The sequence below is a fragment of the Theropithecus gelada genome, chromosome 5 (genome assembly GCF_003255815.1).
Source record: "Theropithecus gelada isolate Dixy chromosome 5, Tgel_1.0, whole genome shotgun sequence".
In the NCBI taxonomy this organism is placed as follows: domain Eukaryota; kingdom Metazoa; phylum Chordata; class Mammalia; order Primates; family Cercopithecidae; genus Theropithecus; species Theropithecus gelada.
The window spans coordinates 48,750,948-48,772,102 of NC_037672.1; the positions used below are offsets into that span (position 1 = coordinate 48,750,948).

A 21,155-nucleotide genomic window follows, 5' to 3' on the forward strand; every position below is an offset into this window, starting at 1 on the left:
AATATTATAGTCATCAGACATTTGAAAACACTCTCTGGGTAATCATAAACATTTGCAATCAATTAAGAGGAATGTGTCCATTTCATGGGTCTTGATTAAACCTACAGCAAGACTACACAGAATAAACATTGTGATTCTTAGGAATGCATTCATGAGGATGGTCCTTCAATGTTCATTTCAAAAGGACATGTGGTAATTAAATTGTAAGTAAAGAGTGATACGGTGAAGAGTGGTGCTTAAGTAGCTTAGATCACTAGACTATGTACTGACTCCAGTTTGAAAACATTAAATCAATGTTTTCAGTATGCAGAGGAGCCCATACATAACCCTCTGATTCATTCCTAAAGTTGATTTTTTTCTTTGTTTTTGTGTATATGGGTAACAAAAAGTGTACATATCTACCCAGCATACTGGATTTAGTCATTTCTATGCCCTTTTGTCAATACTTATTATGCATATCTAGGTCTCTGATTTTCAGAAACAGTTTAACAAATTACAGTGAAGATTTATATAAGGTCAACAACCTTGTTGTAGAATATTAAAGGCTATCCTGAAACTGTAAGAAAATAACAGAAAGGCTAAGACCATAAAATAATTTTTAGCTGACCAAAACTAAATGAAACAAAAAAATATAAACTAAACTTTCAAAGGGTATGTTTTAAAAGTGATTTAAAAATAATGAATTATAATATAACAATTATAATTTTCTTAATTATTCTTATAAGTAAGATTGCTTTCAAACCAAAAAAGGAAGTACATGTGTCTATGTATGCCTACCCTTCACCTTCACCTTTCTACCAAAGAGTCATCATGTAACTCAGGGTGGTAACTCGGAGCCCTCCATATACTTGACCAAATTATTTGGTTTAAGAATGGAAAAGGACCCAAACAACATGTAATATTTGATGTATCGATAAAAATCCCTATGTATAATATATCATATATATGTGTGTATATATATATATACACGCACACACACATACACACAGGGAATTATCTTTTCTTTCTTTAATACAATCCTCTGTCAGGATAGGCTTTAGGTCACCAGGGTCTGCTAACTTGATTCAGAATGAACCAACACATGAATAGAAGTAGAGATGAGGATATGGTTAAGAGAATAACTATTTTCATTAAGTTCATGTATCTGCATCATTATCATGATAAACTCTTTAGTTCCCTGTCACTGAAGTATCCCTCCAATCTCTACAACTGAATCCATTCTAATAGATCTACCACTATATCCATCCCAGTATTGGGTTGTTATTATTACTAGGCAAGGAAACTTAAAGAACTCAAGTAGCTCATTTGATGAGGAGCACATTGTCAACCTTACTGTTTGCTTCATTCTAGTAAATCAGTTCTACTCAGGTTTTCCAGCCCTGAAATTTAATTTTTCCCTCATCAGTACTCTCAAAAGAAAATAATTCCATTAAAACAATTTACCTACTATTTTTCTATTCTAAGGAGCACCTCCTCTTATAACTTTCTGGTTTCTGTATTATTTCTGTTGCAAGACGCTTTTATTATGGCATCTAGCCATTGTCAGATATATCTGTCTTATTTCTTTGCTTAGACCTCTCTGACGGTGAGTCTACCTGGAACGACTGCCAATTGCCTTTTACGAGCCTCTTTCAATACCATAATCCACCTGTTTGACAATGCCTCCTCTTGGAAGGCATTTGGTTGAAATCATGACCAGCATGTTAAGCCAATTGAGAACAATGCAAAACTGGAAGGGTTGGTCAGTATCATTAACACAATGAAGATAAAACATAAAATTGAAAAGCAAAAATTATGATAAAGAAAGCACAGTACAAGTGTTTTGTATTTATAAAGAGTTAAATATCTCACATCTCTCTACAGCAACAAGACAACACGAGGCATATTTTGTAATCAGTAAATATGTCAGGTCTTATCTTCTTATACAGAGAGATGGAAAAACCAGAATAGCTAGGGATAAAGGCACTCAGAAAGGTGAGGTATCTGAAATTAACATCAAATTCAAAAATGGTAAATTGCTTGCGGTGCTTAAGCAGTAGACATCTAGGGTAAGTTTAGAGAGGTATGATTTTATTGACTTCTTGATAAACGATTATAAGCAAAACAGATTACTTATATTATTCCAGAAAATGACTCATTTTTATCAATGTGTGTGTTTTCAGTTTCATGTAAACTTTTTGACAACTAGAAATGTTCAATGTCTAAAAGTGAAAAAAGCTGCATCAAAAAGTAATGAATTCTGCATTGCTTGGAGTGTTCTGGCAGGGGAAACAGAACTGTCAATCAGAGATGTGGAAGAGGAGACCTGTTGAAATTTATTGTTTCCAGATGCCTTATCAAGGAACAAAGCTGGCTTATCAGAAGCACCTGTGAAGTTTTAAATATACATATGTTGCCATGCACCCTGCAAAACTTTTGATTGAATGGTTTTGGAATGAGGCCCAGGCATTCCAATTATTAAAAAGCTCTCCTAGAGATTCTAATATACTTTAAAATTTGGGTTCTCAGTGGCCACCAAATTAAATTCTCACCTTTTGTTTATGACTCAGTAATCTCTAAATCATTATGATTCAATTATGTGTTTAGTTTAAAATTATGATATTTGTGTAAATTGCTTTTTTTTCTTTATCCTTTCCTTTACCATTTTTGTCTTAAAATATTTGATGCGTTGTTCTATATTGTAATTTTTACTGAAGTTTAATTTACATATAATAAAATAAACAGATCTCACATGCTTAAAGGATTGTTTATTGTATTCCACTGTTACTGTCACTCAAAACAAGATAATGGATATTTCCATTACCACTAAAAGTTATTTTGTGTCACTTTCCAGACAATCTACCCCAGACAAATAGATGTGACCACTGTCTGATTTTGATCACTATAGCTTAGTTTTGTACTTACTGGACTTAAAATATATGGAATCATACAGTATTACTCACTTTTAAATGTCAGGCTTTTCTCACTTAACACAGTGTTTCTTCATATTTCAATAGCTCATTACTTATTTTGCTCAATAATATTCTGCTGTACCAAAATTCATTTAATCATCCTCAAAATGATGGGCATTAGAGTTGCTTCCAGTTTTGGATATGAGGAATAATGCTGCTATGAATATTCTTGTACAAGAATTCATGTGGCTATACATTCTCATTTTTCTGGAGTGAAATGGGTGGGGTATACGAGGTAAGTAGATATTTAACTTGGTAAAAAATTGCCAAACAGCTCTCCAAAGCGACTGTATGTTTTACATTCCAACCAGCAAAGTATCAGAGGTGCAATTGTATTGCTAATCTTTGCCTTCAGCCAATCTAGTGGGTACAGATTGGCATCTCCTTGTAATTTAAATTTGCACTTTTCTATGGACTAATAAAGTTGCACAGTTTATTTGCCACTTATATATCTTCTTATGTGAATGGTCTGGACAAGGCTTTCATCCATTTAAAATTGTTTTTGGTTTCATACTGTTGCTTTGTAAGAGTTTTTAAATATGTGTATTCTCTGAACCCTTTACATATTGCACATATTTATATGTTTTAGAATTTATTGCTCAGTTTGTAGTTTGTCTATTTCTTAATGTTGTATGTTAATGAGCAGAACATTTTAATTTTGCGAAAGTCCAAAATGTTTTTGTACCTGAGAAATCTTTATATATCCTGAAGTCATGAAGATAATCTCTTGTTTTCCTCTAAAAGATTTCTAATTCTAACATTTTAGTTTAAGTCTGTGATCAATCTTGAATTAATTTTTGTGTGTGGTTAGAGATAAAAGTTATTTTTGTTTTCATTCCATACAGGCACCCAGTTGGTTCAGCAATATTGTTTAAACATTTCACCACTGAATTGATTGGCATGTCAGTTAATAACCAACCCCACTCTGTGTGGGTTGATTTCTGGACTCCTAATGATGTCCCATGAATCTATTTGTCAATCCTTACGCCAATATCAAAAAAGCCTTGAAGTCAGGTAAAATATTTCATCCAATTTTTTTCTTTGTTCTTTCAATTGTTGTGCCTTTATAAGATCTCTACACAATGTTGGGATCAGCTTATCAATTTCTTCAAAAGGCTCTAAAAACAATTTAAAAATTTAAGATTTTTGATTATTATATTAAATCTATAAATCAATTTATGAAAAATGGATATCTTAAGACTAAAATTTGAAAACCATGAACATATATCTCTCCATTATTTAGTTCTTCTTTAAATACTCTGGGTCAATATTTCATAATTTTTAGTGTAAATGTCTTGCAACATTTTGCAGATTTCTGGGTATTTGATATTATGTTTTATTTCAGGTTTTAATTTTTTATTGCTATTATAAAGAAATATAATTACTTTCAAATATAGGCTATAAGCTTACTAATTAACTTAAAAGTTTTAGATTTCATAGGATTTTCTATGTACATTATTATGTATTGAGAAATAAAGACATTTTTGCTTCTTCCTTTTCAAATTCTTTGTGTTTTATTCTTTGCTTTATTTCAGTGTTAGAATTTCCAGTAGAATATTTTGTGTGTGTGGAGGATATGTATTATTTTTAATTTCTGATACTGGCAAATTTTGTTTTCTATATTTTTTAAAAATAGTCTTCCTGGAGTTGAACAATGACAATACATGGACACAAGCAGGGGAACATCATAAACCGGGGCCTGTCAGGGTGTGGAGGGCTAGGGGAGGGATAGCATTAGGAGAAATACCTGATGTAGATGACAGGTTGATGGGTGCAGCAAACCACCATGGCACATGTATACCTATGTAACAAATCTGCACGTTCTGCACATGTATCCCAGAACTTGAAGTATAATAAAAAAAATTTTTTTTAATGGTCTTGCTAGTGTTTATCAAAATCTTTCCTAAAAATTAATAATTTTAGACTTTGTTAACTTTCTCTGTTTTTCTGTTTTCTGTTTTATTTATCTCTACTTATTTTTTTCTTACACTTTGTGTTTAATATAGTCTCATTTTGCTATATTCTAGAGGTGAAGTTTAGTTTCTTGCTATTTAAGCTTTTCTTTTTTCAAATACCAACATCAATTTGATTAATTAATTTGTTTATTTATTTGTAGTTACTAATGCTTAGGGCTCAGTGAATTGATGTCTTTAATTCAATTTTGGCTAATTATCAGTCATTTTCTCTTCACATTTGTCTTTGTTTTCCCATCTTCACTCTTTTCTACATAGATACTAATTAGGTTTAATCTTAGTGTAAGTAGGAGTCCTGTTTCTTATGCATGTAAATGTAACTGTGATGAAGACTGATGTTTAGAATTCCTTCCCACAATCATCTATGCACACACTCTCCAGATACTAATTCAATATAGAACCTTCAGATTGTGGCCTTTCATTAAAATTATATTACCTATTTATGGTATTGATTTTCTTCAGCTGTTAATTTCTCATTATCAGTGAAGAGTTATTCTGGTTACATTAGTAAGACTGCATTAAAACTATGCAGAGAGAATATTGGACTGAGCGCCATAGTTAACAAAACAAAACAAAACAAAACAAAATCAAAATAAAAAGTGACTTTTTTTTAGTCTCTTGGCTTTAATCGCCACATGTATATAAAATGTATTTCAAAATTTTCCAGGTGTCCTTAAAATATTTATTTTTTTTTTCATGGAAAGTTAAAAAGCAGGTAAAAGTAGTATTTAAAACATATTGCACTCCTTGAGAAGGCAGGATGAAAATCAGCTTGCTTTTCAAGTCATGAAGTATAAATTGAACTAGCATTTATTCCAACCAATTTTTAAATAACCTTAATAGAAAGCAAATTAACACCCTTTATTTCCTGAAGCAAGTGCCACTCAAGGTTTTAACACAAACACAATCACTCTTCAACACTTGGAAATATTTGAAGGTTTTTTTTTTTAATATAATACTCATACAGAGATATTCCTTCAACTATCAAAGTTAGAAAAATAAAAAGTGAAAGAATCAATCTGAGCTGAAATAAACAGTGTTACCCATGAAGATATAGAGCTTGAGGTAGACCAAAACCAGATTTGCTTAGTTGAACTTGATAGTAGCTACTTGAAACTGAAAGTGCATTGCTTATTGCTGTACAGTAGGTCTCTGGATCCACATCCCTTTCTTTTCCTTTCCCCTTTTACCTGGCATCAGCTGCCTTAACAAGAAGGATTCTTGCCATAAGAGAGACTAAACACCCTAGGCACGTATCAATCTTCTGAGAAAACTTGGGAAAGGGAGGGACTCAGACTTCTATGGCTTTGTTGGATATAGCACCTATCCAGCCCTGGGGGAAGAGGGGAAAATGCTCAGATTCAACTATTTGGTGGGGGTCTCAGTGCGGGAGGGAAAGATACGTGACATGTAGGTGGCTCCCTTTAGAACAACTTAATATACTATTGTTGCTTCCTACATTGAGTATATAATTGGAATTCATGTGTTATATGTTTCTACTTTCCTACTTCATAAATATTCAAGGAGATTTTCCTTATTGGGAATAATGTCGCATACAGACATGCTTCTTTTCTTCCCAAAAAGAGATGCCTAGCACTGTGTTGGACTCTGGGAATGTCTGACTCTGACTAATGACTATGCCAGTTGGGAGCTCTGCTGAAGAGAGGGATCTCCTCCTAGAGACTCACTTTGGGATTTTGGACTTGGAGCTCCCCAAATATGGCTACCCGGTACATCCATTTTCAAAAGCAGCTATTAGCTTTCTAATGGACTCTTACTGAAACTGAAAGCCTGATCTATGAATGACCTGACATTCCTATCTGGAGGAGGGTCACTTCCAATTCAACAACTAGTAATATGTGCAGGGTCCAACAAGCATGCAAATCAAAATCAAATTCTTCATTTAGGATACTTTACCTCCTAAAGCTAAGTGCTGGCTGGACAGGGTCTTGAGATGCAGAAGTTCCATAAACAAATGGTGATGGCTTTGCTGAAGTGAAATCTGAAAGCGTTCACTGTAGTTTGCTTAGGTCATTCAAGTTCAGCACCTGCTATGCAGTACTGAAAATGGACATGCTTACTCTGCTAAGTGGGCAGAACCTAAGCCTGTTCTCATAGCCCTGTACAATACTCACCTCCATGGCACTTTCTCTCTCTCTCTCTATATATATATATATACACACACACACACACACGTATACACATACACATATGTGTGTGTGTATATATATATGTGTATATATACACATTATGAGTGCTGATCTGTTGCCAACAGCTTAGTGGTTTGGTATGCCACTTAGAGAACTACAGAGTAGTAACACTATAGACACCACACTTTGGAACTGTGAATTGTGGAATTATATCAAGGCTGCATCAGGGTTACTCATGGAGAAACCCACAGTAAAAGTCCATTAACTGATCAGATCAATTGGACTCGAGCTGATTACTGGAACAGACACAGATTGCCACCATTGCTGCCTGACTTGATCTACCATTTACCGGGTCTACCATCACAGACAGGACACAAAGCAAGTAATTTCTGTTCCCAGGGCCTGCACTGTATGTAATACTTGTGATTCCTGCTAAAAGTTGACTCCTTGTCTCCTAGTAGGGAAAGTCAAAGACGGTTGTCCACTCCCACTGCAAGCACATTGACTATTTTGGCCTCTGATCACTTCCTAGGACTGCCTGAAAATGTTGGAGATACTTTTTTAGGTCATGTTATTATTGTTTCAGTCTGATCCACTGATGTAGGCACTTCTTTAGAAGCTCTTGAAATTAATCTGTATCATGTTTTCAGCTTACTGGACCATTTGCAGCCTGATAAATGTATGCAAAAGATGCTCAACAATGGCCTGGTAATCAAGGAACTTACTGTCCACCATCAACAGACTTCCAGTGTTGTTTAGTATTGAAACAATCTCCTCAAATGCTGACTTCAAAAGATGTCCAGTTTTATCTTCTTCACCTTTTCCTGGTTCATACACCTTAGTGAGGCAGCTTGTTCACTTTATGAATATGTTCCAAGAAAGAAATAATATCATCTTGGGTGATTTCTGTGCAATGATCAACATGAACGTCGTGTGGGATTACCTATACCTACTTCTAATTTCAAAATTTTATTATAACGTTTTCTGGGCAAAACACTTCTTTCTTTTTCCCCAGAGCAGCCTGTGTGGCAGCCTTGCCTAAATGGAGCTTATGGGATTTGGACTCAATTATGTTTCAGTCTCCTGGAGTTTCTTGTTTTATTGATATGATTCTGGATCATAAGGATAATGAGCACTTTGTGAGGACGCAGCTTGTTCATGCAGGCCAAAGTGAGGGACACAATCAGTCTCTGGAAGTTTTATAAAAATGTCCTTGTAGCTCTTGCACCATTTTTTTATGAAAAATCTATGTGCAAACAGGAAATAATTGAGAAAAAAGATGACATCACAGTTATTAGGATGAAATACATCAATTTTCTGGAGGTAGAGGGAGAGCACCAAATGAGAAGGGAACATTCACAGACCCCAACAATTATGGGGAAAGGACAGATATTAATGATATTTGTCTTTCAAAATGACTTCTGGAGTATTCTCCATGAAACAAAACTCCCTGGTACAGAACATCCAAACTAGGATAAGTGTCTTAGACTTCACTGACTGTTGGACTTGCCTTTTCTTACCAGATGGCTCTATTCATGACTTGATCGCCATTCCTTTATTCTTATGAGTAAGTCTACTGGAAATAGCAGACGATGCACCTGCCACCCCTTTGCAGAATGCTTGTAAATACCTCTAAATACCTTCTCTACCACTATTCTCACCCATTACATTGGATGGTAAGAAAGCTACTAAACTGGTGGCATAAAACAAGGATTGGTAAATAATCCTTAAAGGGCTAGATAATAATATGTCAGGGTTATTTAGGTTATATTGCTTTTGTTACAAGTGCAGGACTCTGCTACTGTAGCTTAAAAGCAACCAAACAACAGGCAAATATATGACCATGGCTGAGTTCCAATGGAATTTTATTTACAAAAAGAGATTTCAAACCCAACCCAGGGGTCAGTAGTTTGCTGACCCCTGGAGTAGACAATGAGTACGGACCTAATCAACTACCCGCACAAAGTCTCTCCTAAACAAGAACTGGACTGAATTATTCTACTAATAGAGAACACTGGGCATTACCAGAGGACGAGGAGGTCACATAGGAGGTAGTATTTGTTTGTATTCCACCCCAGGGGTTCCTGAAATTGGGCGTAACCCTTCCCTCCACCAACTCAGGCAAACCAGCCCCACTTCCAGTACTATAATTTTTGTATGGAGATTACCACCCTTCTGAAGACACATGATTGAACATTAGGGTAGGCATGAGAAATTTTCAATTGTTTAAGTAAAGATCAGCAGAAGAACATACAGTACACTAATGAGATCTCTCCAAAGTGAGGCTACCCTTATTTATTTACGGGAGCTACGTGGAGCAACATCTGTGAATCCTGTGGGCAGTTTATCCTACTATGGAATTCATCCATTACAAAGTTTTCCCTGAATTTCACTGAAGCAATCAATGGCACCACTTCAGTTCTGGAATTCATTCAGGTCAGCTTCAACTCACTGGCCAGGGTATTTGCAGATGATAGGTTTTGCCTATGGGCAAAGGTGGAATCTTTGTAACCACAAATAAATCCTTTTGTATCTAAATTAATGCTTCTGGCCAAGTGGAAAGGTTTATGCGGAAATTTAAGGAGAAAGCTACCTGGCTTTTTAAAGTAAACTTCAGTGGTTCATAGGATTTGTTCAACTGGCTGTGTCCAGGACCCTGGTGGGCATCGTTGCGATCAATCCTAATAATTTAAGTCCTGTTTATCATCTCTTTAAATAAATACAGATGAGAAAAGCTGAATGGATTTGATCCCAATTCTTACCTTTCAGATTAACTAGAGGAGTGGCAATCTCATGGGGGAAATTTGCTATTAGCCCACAATGTTGTAGCAAGAACATGAATATTATATTATTGGGAGACAATTCTCCATAGGTCTCCTGTGTTACTACACATTTTGAAAACAGGAGTTCTTATTAGGGAACAGGACACATGGGTTCCCTAAGCTCAGGGTTTCTTAGCTGCCATATAAGCCCATTACACATACGGTATTCACTTGAAGTGCTCCACGTTGCATTGTGGAACTTGAGGGCAACAGAAACAGACATTACTATGAGGGTCATGCTGCTTGCTGTACCATGAGTAATAAAGTCTCTCTATGCAATCTGAAAGCCTAGTATTTCCCACCAGCATCCATGAAACGGATGCAGCTAACTTGTTAGCTTGTAAATAGGGTAAAATTCCCAACTTTTCACAATTTCTGACAGCATTACATCACAAAAGTTAGCTGTAAGATATCCCAGGACTATAGTTTTTCAGCCGGGAATGTTGCACTCTCAAATTTGGTATTCTATTTGCAAAGAAAAAAGAATAGTTATTGAGCCAGGCTGGTAAACGAAGCTTGTGAGCCATCAGAGTTTACCTTAAACAGCCAGGTGGCTTTCTTGAATTTCTGCATAAACCTTTACTGTGCCAGAAGCATTAATCCGACAACGAAAGGATTTATTTGAGGTTGCAACATTTCTACTTTTGCCCACAAGGAGAAGGCAGCTATTTCTGCTACAGAGAGGTCAGCCTATTTTGTCCCAATGACTTTCTCATTTCCATGCTTTCAATAACAAGTAAACCTTCCTAATTGAGATACAGTATTTTCCCTTGGTGTTAGTATGCTGGAATTCTGAGGGCTTGAAGTCTCTCTACTGAAAATGATTCTATGTAATTTATACATTTACTTTTTATTTCACAATCTGTTGGAAATTATTCCAACAGATACAGGTTATTTTTATATCTATAACGTTAAAATACTGTCACGGTTGAAAGCAAGGACAGGAAGAGATCTTTCATATTTGAATTGGGGTTTCTCCACTTACTGGAAGTTACCTGACCTCCCACTACCTCAGCTTTTTCATTTGGAAATAATAATAATAATAATAACAACTACTACAGAGGGCTAGTATGAGGATTAAATGAGATAATACATATAAAGCACTTAGAAGAGAGGCTGGATATAGTATATATTCTCTATTAGATTAGCCCTTATTATATTCTTGGGTGATAGCTTATTGCAACTCCTTTATACTGATAAATGATTAAGGTTATAGGCTCTGTCAGACTTGAAGTCTCAGATCTGATACTTCCTAGTTATGTTTTTTGTGAACAAGTTACCTATCAGTTGTTCCCGTCTCCCCATTTGTAAAATTGTGACAGTAGTGTCCTTACTTCATAGGGCTACCGAGAAGATCCAATGATATGATATCTTGTTCTAGTGTTTGACAAATTAAAGTGCTCAGAGATATTATTTTTAATATGGTAATTGCTGCAATATTTGATCACACTTTCTATTGGTGGGGGGGCTGTTTCTCACATATTTTTGCCTCTTAAAATACTATTAGCTTCCATAATCAAGATTGAAGTCATTCCATAAAGTCTTTAATCACTGGTGCCAAAATTAAACACTTCTTTACACACCAGTAGCCCTGAGTTTACATCATTCATAACACTTAACCCACTATTTTCTCTATTAAGAAAGACACACCTTTTGTTAATTGTAAGCTTGTTAAAGACTAAGACTACGTTTTGAATACTTTTTATCTCATAGGTTGCATTGCACTGAGCAAGTGAGCAATGGATATTTCCCGAAGGACATATTTTTAAAAGCTGAATGCTTCCTAACCTATTTTCAAGCCTTTTAAAAATGTGTCCTGAATCAATCCATTCAAATAAAGTTTCCACATTTATTTTCATCTTTTCATCCATTGACTTAGAATCAAAGATATCAATTTTCTTTGTTAAGAAATTTAAAGTAGACATTTGTATTTTGCCCTTAATTATAATTAACTGCTTTTGAGAAGGAGGTTTATCTAAGTAACTTGATATAGAAGTCTAAATCTTTTTAAAAAGTATGTACTTTTTCTAAACAAAATACATTTTCAATAACATTTGGCCCCATAAAGCTGCCTAATTCCATGCATAGATGATAGTTAATCTATTTCTTTTTTTTTTTTTTTTTTTTTTTTGAGACGGAGTCTCGCTCTGTCGCCCACGCTAGAGTGCAGTGGCCGGATCTCAGCTCACTGCAAGCTCCGCCTCCCGGGTTCACGCCATTCTCCTGCCTCAGCCTCCCGAGTAGCTGGGACTACAGGCGCCCGCCACCTCGCCCAGCTAGTTTTTTGTATTTTTTTTAGTAGAGACGGGGTTTCACCGTGTTAGCCAGGATGGTCTCGATCTCCTGACCTCGTGATCCGCCCGTCTCGGCCTCCCAAAGTGCTGGGATTACAGGCTTGAGCCACCGCGCCCGGCCTAATCTATTTCTTAATGAAAGCAATTCTTGATAACCAACATAAAAGTGACATACAATTCCGATGTTTGAACTTAAAATGATGACATTGATGAATGGATATGTAAATACAAGCAGCCCTCTTCAAAGTACAAGGTATTTGGATAGCTTGATGTTTATTTTGGACTCTATTCCAATGCTTTACTTGCAAGATTAATTGTAAGTATTAAAGGGAATTTTTCTTTCATTAAACAAGGGTATTACTGAAATAATGATAGAAGCAGAAATATTTTTCATAAATTATTAAGCTAAAGAAGTGAAAAAGCAAGTTTATCCCAAGAATAAAAGAAAATTCCTAAAGCAAACCTCAGATCTAACAGATGACCTAGTCATATATTACATGATTATTCCATCTTATTTACTCAAATAAAAACTTAGGAGAAAAGAATAAGAAATTTCAAATATGTATAAAAGATTCTGTATATGTATTTATTTAGTAAATATTTTCAAAATATAGTTATCTCACCCATAATAAAAATGTCTTCTTTTATACAAATTACCTGACTATAATCTATGTAGGACTTGGAAACAAGCTAACAAGGAATTTTCTTTCTTCATGGTCATTTATAATGAATGAGTAATATCCTTGTTTGAATGTTGATAAAATGCCTTAATCAAAAATCCCTTTTCTGTTCCAAATCCCAGCACTTTGGGAGGCCGAGGTCGGTGGATCACGATGTCAGGAAATCGAGACCATCCTGCCTAACACAGTGAAACCCTGTCTCTACTAAAAATACGGAAAAAAAAAAAAAAAAAAAAATAGCTGGGTGTGGCGGCATGTGCCTGTAGTCCCAGCTACTCAGGAGGCTGAGGCAGAAGAATCTCTTGAACCCGGGAGGCGGAGGTTGCAGTGAGTCGAAATCGCGCCACTGCACTCCAGCCTGGGTGGCAGAGGGAAACTCCCATCAAAAAAAAAAATTAAAAAGTCACTTTCATAGTACTAACTGAAAATTGTTTTCCCCCCTTAAGTAAAGAGTCCCTGTTTTTAAATTTATTATTTCAATATATGTTTGATCAGAGACTATAAGAATACCATTTAAGTTACAAAGGCCACAAATAATCTGACTGTAAGAAAATCAACAAAGTCTTATTCAGCATGTTGATTCCAAAGAGTTTACTATGTTCTCTAAATAATCCTATTAGTGAATTTCAGGCTTGTGTTGAGTTCAATCCTTACTTTAACTGATGAGCCAATTATTTTTAATATCATTTTTGTTTATTTTATTCATTTCGGTCTCCTAGACTTTGTTCTGTGACCCCTTAATAATGTGAATTAAGCAACAAAAATGAGGATTTCCGTCTTGGCGACAAAGGAGTTGTTTCCAGAGAGTGCCGCAGACTTTGGCTGAAGCCTACCCACCAAGTTTAATGGGACTCTGGCTGCCAAAACCCCATGCAACCCTTGAATATTCAGGGCTCAATGTAACTGCCACTTGCTCTCCCTCCCTGGGAGTCCACAGGAGCTCTTTCTTATTTGTTGCGTCCTAGATTTCTGCCAACTTGTTTGTTCTCAATTCTATTGATGGCACTTTCTGGCCGACTCTTGTATAACTGTTCTCCAATATTGTTCACATTGCTGGGTAGCTTAGGACAAGAAGGCATTTTAAAGATGTTTATTTACTTATTTGCAAAGAAAAATAAGTTACGCTACAGAGAGTGAAATCCTCTCTGACTTTCTTTTCAGAAAATTGTAAAAACTGAACCCATCCCGATTGAACATAAAATTTTTCCAAGACTCCTTCTCAAGATGTAACCTCTAAGAAAACACATGTTTCAAAATATGCATTCTTTATCAAGATCTGTTCATTTCCCCTCATTTGGTCATACTCATCTCTATTTTATTTCTGCCACAAGTAAGAGGGAATCTATAGGTTAAGATATCTGGGATCAGACAGTTAGAAAAAAGGTAGATAAATTCAGAAAAAATAAATGTAAACAAAAATGTTATTTGTTTAGTTTTTAAGGAAGCACCAGTAAGTATACTGAGACAAAGCATTTTATTCTCAAATGATGGTAAATTTAGGGACAATACTTTGTGTTTTACCTTGGAAGATTAAAGAAATTGTTGTTATACTACTTAGTATTTTTGTGAGATTTCCTACTGCAGACAACATATAATATGGAGTGTATGGTGACATAATTTTAGTGACTCCAAGGAGTTAAGTACTGAGTGGGTATTAAAGTCTACACAAGGGTGTAAGCAAGATCTGTCAGATTTCATTTAACCAATTAATAGAAAGGGGTAAATTTTCAGTGTTCTAGGGTTATCCAATATGATCTTCTGCATTATAGGGAGGTATAAATATTTTTTTGAAAGAGAAGAAAGATTGTGTTGTTTTTATGACTAAATTACCATTATTTGAAAAATCAAGATGTGTTGGAGTCAGATTCTCTCTAGAAACATTTGTAAACTCAGCATTAAGTAGGTATAGGTATTTACAATTAAAGTTGAGTTTATACCAAACTGTTGGACTTAAATACCTTAACACAATTTTCAGTTGCTGCTAGGTTTATAAGAAGAATATGACAAGACAAGAAAACCCAAATAACAATGAGTAAGATCCTTGAAACGTTTAAGATTTAATGAAATTGCTTCTCATGCAAATATCAGCTTACAAAACCCACAGAAATTATAAACACTTACCATATTCACTGTCATAGAATATAATGAATTTCTGCCAGGCATACTCTGTGACCACTCTTAGGATAACGTCATTCAGGTAGACAGGTGGGCGAACTGAGAGAGTGTAGTCATCATTCCTGTTGCTCCGGGTGAGTCCACAGCCACTCCTTGGGGTCCCAGCTGTTGAGCGCTGAATGAAGAGGTGGGGGATATGCATGGCGTCTGCCAAAGACTGGAGGGATCCTGCTGACGTGCAGCCAATGGAGCTGACCAGGGCCAAGATGCCTTGATTCATAAGTTCACAGGCTGCAAGAAAGCACAGTAATATTCAAAATGTCAATGGGTTTCACATATTTTCCCTTTTTAAGAAGCAGTGGATGGATAAAGCTTACAGATTTTTTTATATAGCTACGCAAATGTTTTAGAAAGGAACATTCTATGTGAGGAGATCCTCAAATTACAAAGCGCTATTGGTATTCCAAGATTTCTGCTCTTATTAGTTATGTGACCTTGTGCAAATCATTTGGCTTCTCTTGGCTCAGTTTCATCATCTGTAACGAGGGTAAAACAGCATGAATATTGCAGGATTATTGCAAGGATTAGAGAAAACACAGTGTCTGTTATTTGCCTCTCACATGATAGATATTCAATTTGTGGTAGATAAACTTTTATAATTATCAATTTATAATTCAGAGAAAAGATAATTCCCCACTGAATGCATAATACAAGGTTTCAAAAAGTAGATAATATGTAAACTGTTGAATAAACAGAAAGATGAAGGTTTGGAGGAAAGCATTTTTGGCCACAGAAAACAGAATGATTCTGGTATCTAAAAACTTGATGACATTTCCCCTTTCCATAAATTGGAGAAACAAAAATGTTTTTGTTATTTTCCTTGACAGTAAGAAAGCTTATTGTCAAATCAAATCAATTCAAATACTACATGGTAGCCAGTGTCTCATTCTGGTTCCCAGATCAACAATTTATAATTCCTACTATATGATAACGATCTATTATTTCACTTTATTCTATGTGCATACCTCAAAAATGTACTTAAAACTACATCAAATATAAATTAGAAGTAATTGTAAAGAAATTGCATACACAGAAAAAAGAGTTAAGAGGTAATATTTCATAATGACAATCTTTGAAGATAAAAAATAAAAATAAATTCAAAAATAAGTGCAGAAGGAGTCAATGAAAAAAAGTTTTCATTTTAGAAGCTCATTTCTTGTAACTGGTTCAGCCTTATTTAGATTTTAGGCATTCTAGGTATAACATTCTTAAGATTCAAAATTTATTATAGATTGTTTTACATAGTTCTTTAAAAACTTAAAGGAAAACTTAATAGTAAGTTCTTGTATATAATGAACTGGCCAGTTAATGAAGGCTGATTTAAAGTGCAAGCTTAAAAGTGCAGTACTAATGATAAGCATATCATCACTAAATAAATTTATTATTATTAATGCTAAGCCAACCAATACATGCAAAATAAATGAACAATTATTAGAGACATATCTGTCAAGCATTGCGTCATTAAAGAGATTATATTGGTTTCCAATAAATGTGAAAGCATCAAGGATTGATTTTTTTTTTTCTTTTTTTTTCTGAGATGGAGTCTCCCTCTGTTGCCCAGGCTGGAGTGCAGTGGCACGATCTTGGCTCACTGCAACCACCGCCTCCTGGGTTCAAGTGATTCTCCTGCCTCAGCCTCCCGAATAGCTGGGATTACAGGCCTGTGCCACCACGCCCTGCTGATTTTCTTGTGTGTTTTTAGTAGAGACAGGGTTTCACCATGTGGGTCAGGCTGGTCTCGAACTCCTGACCTTGTGATCTGCCTGCCTTGGCCTCCCAAAGTGCTGAGATTACAGGTGTGAGCCAACTCATCTGGCCCAGATGGATGCTTCTTAGACCATAACATTATGAGGTCTAATTTCAGCAAAAATTACATGTTCTAGTCTTGTTCACGAATTCAATTTTCATAGAAAATAATGTAAGTTTATGCTTAGAAGTTCAATGATTAATGCAAAAAGAGTAGTCAAATTTTTATTTCAATACTTTGGTATATATGACCATTAATGATTCATATAAGCAAATAGAAAGTCACTTTTTAGAAGAGATTTTGGTTTGTAGCATTTAAAATCAAATTAAGAAAAGTGCCTTAAGGGGTACACAGTTGGAGACAATCTTTACACTCCTTATGGGTAATTAAGTAAATATAATATTTTACATACTTCTACCACAAAACTTACACAGTTATAAACATTGAAATTTGGGGAAAAATTTACTTTCAGTATTATATTCTGTCACATATAACATGGCAGGAAAATTGTCTGTTTTAATCTTCAGATTTAGAAAGATATATACCAAAATCAAAAGTCATATATGAATCTTGCTTAGTAGATAAATTTGCTTTAGCATAAAATCTTGTTTCTTCCAATCCACTGTTACTTCCTATTAATCCCCATTAGTAAGAACACAAACTAAGCAGATACTAAAACCGGTTGTTTTGTATAAACAAGTTTGTTTTTGGATTACTATTTGGTATTACCTATTGTGCTATTCATATTAGCAAGAATAACTGAAAATTTCCTATAAAATCAAAATCGGAATAATCAAAAATTGCAGCCAGAAAACATATAATGTCAGGCCTAAAAGATAATTTAGTGATCATGCAGTCCAAGGATGGGAAATTGGCTTTACTTGCTGTGCTTTTGATGACTTGTTGGTAAACTGGCCTCCTGGAACACTATTTTGAGAGTTTGAGACTCAATAAGAAAAATTACCAAAATCATTTTGTCAGGTTTCTCATAGAAAGAGACTGGGAGAGGGGTGGCCTGCAAGTTATACATGTGCATGCCTCTGATAGGGCCCAACCCTTTATTGTCAAGAAATCACATACGCCCCCACTGAAAAAACAACACAGATGACCTAGCTCTCTAACCCATCATCCTTTTCACCACAACAAGCAAACAATGGAGAGTCTGGTATTTGTATCCTCAAAATTTTGCATAGCAAAGTAAAGATAAAGCTCTAAATAGGGGAAAGCTCAATTTGAGATTGTTTTGTTGTGAAGTTTGTCAAAAGGAGGTAGTCCCACTGAAGAGGAAAGGAAGACCTCACACAGCTACAATGAATTGGGACTGGATGACTCAAAACAAAACCGCAGTTGTGCACATATAAGAACAGGCCTCCACAGCAACCTGCCATTTCCCCTTCAAGGCTGTATTTGATGCCTGTTTTGCCCCATTTTATCAAAACAAAGCGTTGGTTGAAGCATGGAAGATAGAAATTGATTTGCTCTGGATCTATATGGCCCTAGATGAAGGTTAGTATAAAAAATAGACGATAACTCATGGCAGCTGAAGGGAGATTTCAGGGAATAAAAGGCTGCAATAAGAACACAAGCCACGCTTAATAAAGCAGACTACCTTTTGCAAGAATTTCATGTCTTGACAATTCAAATACTTCATTATTATGAGTTGTAGTTTCATAGAATGCATAGCCAGTTCATTTGATATAGTATGAGAACTGAATTTGGAAGATCAGAACGTGTGTGTGTTTATCCACTATTTTAAATTAAAATAATCTAAACCTAGGACATTCCAATGGCATATTTATTATTATTTCGAGCCTTGTGATTTATTTATACTATATATTCACGTATACACAAACATCTATACATACAGATCATATTGAAAAGTTTGCTGGTTTTGTGACTCCAGTTGTTTGAGATTCTATCACTATCAAAGATGTTTGGAGCCTGCACTAACTGCCAAAAGCACAACTATTATTTTTATTATTTTTAATGGCAATTGCAACACTTTTACCATTTGTGGTCACTCTGCAGTTATGGAATTTAATTCTGCTCTATAAATGTATACATTTATGCTAAGATATATTCATGTACACTATCGTTTTCATTTCTTAAGCTAAATATTTTTGAGTCTTTGTTTTTTTACTAAGTAAAATAAAATTTAAAATAAAATGCATAAAGAGTTAAAAAATGTATTAGCTCTTACTGAATACTCAATGAGAACTCAGTGAAATATTTTTTGGTAGCATCATCCTTTTTGAACACATATGTTCTTTGTGATTTTTTTTTCTGACTTACTTATATTTACCAGTTTGTCCTCACATAACTTCCTCTGGTGATTTTAAGTCACATCAGGATTTTAGCTCCTCACATTCATACACTGCTGTGGTTTGAATTGTCCCCCAAAGTTGAGGTATTGAAAACTCGACCCCCAATGTGGTGGTGTTGGGAGGTGAAACCTAATGGGATATGTTTGGGTCATGGAGGCACTACCTCTTTGAATGAATTAATGCTATTATGGTGGGAGTGGGCTCCTTATCAAAAGACAGTTTAGCCTCCCCTTGCCTTTCTCTTGCCCTCTCTTTGCCCTTCCTCCATAGGATGAGCAAGAAGGCCTTCTCCAGATGCCAGTGTATTGATCTGGACTTCCCAGCCTCTTGAACTGTGAGAAAATAGTTTCTGTTCATTATAAATTACCCAGTCTCAGGTATTCTGTTATAGCAGCACAGAAGTGATTAAGACATATTTATTCAATATAAATATCAACTTTCAGTCATATCCCAGGAACTTCTCTGGAGATCAGAGAATGTATATGACAGGTTCTATCCTCAAAGAGCTCCCAGTCTGTCCACCATAGTCTTTCCAAAATCTGCCCTGCATCACAATCAGAAGTGGAGATTAAAAATACATATAGAGATGATTAAGTCTACTCCTAGACTTTCTAGTGTATTCAGTCCAGGGTGGCAGTCATGTATTTGCATTATGAAATGTTACCTGAATAGTTCCGATGTGTAACCCTTTCTGAGAAACATTAGCCTGGCGGATTGTAACTGCAATGCTCTTTGAAGTTATTGTTGCTGAACATCTAATATTTGTTGCTTTTTTACTATTTTTTCAATAATTTTCAGTTATCCTCAACAATGACCATAACTGGGCAGTGGAACTTCACTACTTGTGTATTCTTTCCATGATGACTAAATGTAATCTAATTTCTTTTTTTTCTGTTTATTTTATTAATGAATCACAAATATAGTATTTATGATTGCTTTTTTAATCTTCCACCAAAAAGCTTCAGACATTTGCTTTTATACTTCTAGGAATACAGTAACACAAAACAATTTCAGCTTACCCAGACATTTAGAATTCTTTGCAAATATGAATTTTAGCAACCATCTGAGATGTGACATTTAAAAGATGGTCTATATTCGGGACATCATCAATGTAGTTTGCCAGAAATAAAATCATCTGGAACAAATTCTTCCAAATAAAGCTTGTCTTTATATATAAATAGTGTTACAAGGTCCAAGTTAATCATAATTATCCACTTAGGAAATGAAAATACAGAAACAAATTGTAATTAAAAATTGTTAAGATTTTATTCCTTCTTACAAAATAAAAGTGCTAAAATGGTTGATTACCAGCCACCAAGTGAACTCAGTTGAGTAATTTTCAGTCAATGACTTTTTCACTCATTAAAAGCCAACATGAACCTTTAATTATAATTAGTGATCCAAACCTGAGAAGAATTAAACATTTACCCTGACACATATTATAAGTCACCTTATTTTTCAATTTATATCTCATAACAACCCTGTGTGGAAAAGCTATTATTATTCCAACTTTCAAGTAAGAAAATTCTGACTCAGTGACATTAAATGCATTGTCCATCATACTGCTAGTGAATCCCTAACACTAGTAAATGTCAGAGTTGGGGTTCAAACCTGGCTTAGATTAGAATGTCTGGGCCATGAAGAACTACAAAATAAATCATTGTTTTTAAACATAAAGGCCCATATGAAAAATTTGGAGGGTTTTAAACTCTCTTTTATTATAAAATTCAGAAAAATTCAGCCTCCTAGATATAAAAAAGAAAAAAGAAAGGAAAGAAGAAGAATCTTTAATAGTATTCTCTTTAAAAAAAATTAGTTTGGGATTAAAATATTGATTATAGTTTCAGCTCCAAATAATTTCAGCTCCATATGTATATAAAGGGAAGTTTCAACAAGGCTGCAAAATGGGACTGAGAAGAAGCTAGAAAGTATTGAGTACACTTTTAATTATACCTAAAGTGATTCTACCATCACTGATGTAATAAAAATGATAATGATGAAATATTACTTTATTTTTATTTTGTTTGGAGTTTACAGAA

The 21,155-nt window shown here is 34.9% G+C and overlaps 1 protein-coding gene across 2 annotated transcripts in view; it reads right to left on the reverse strand.

Annotated features, from left to right (window-relative positions):
- The window catches only part of GRID2 (glutamate ionotropic receptor delta type subunit 2), a 1,538,331-nt gene that overhangs the window by 718,999 nt on the left and 798,177 nt on the right, over window positions 1–21,155 (reverse strand). Inside the window, exon 3 of one of the 2 annotated variants that reach the window (XM_025385475.1) lies at window positions 14,992–15,276. The exons of the other annotated variant lie outside the window; for it this stretch is intronic. Coding sequence (XP_025241260.1) covers window positions 14,992–15,276 — 285 coding nt within the window. The remainder of the gene's footprint in view (window positions 1–14,991; window positions 15,277–21,155) is intronic. 2 annotated transcript variants of the gene reach the window in all.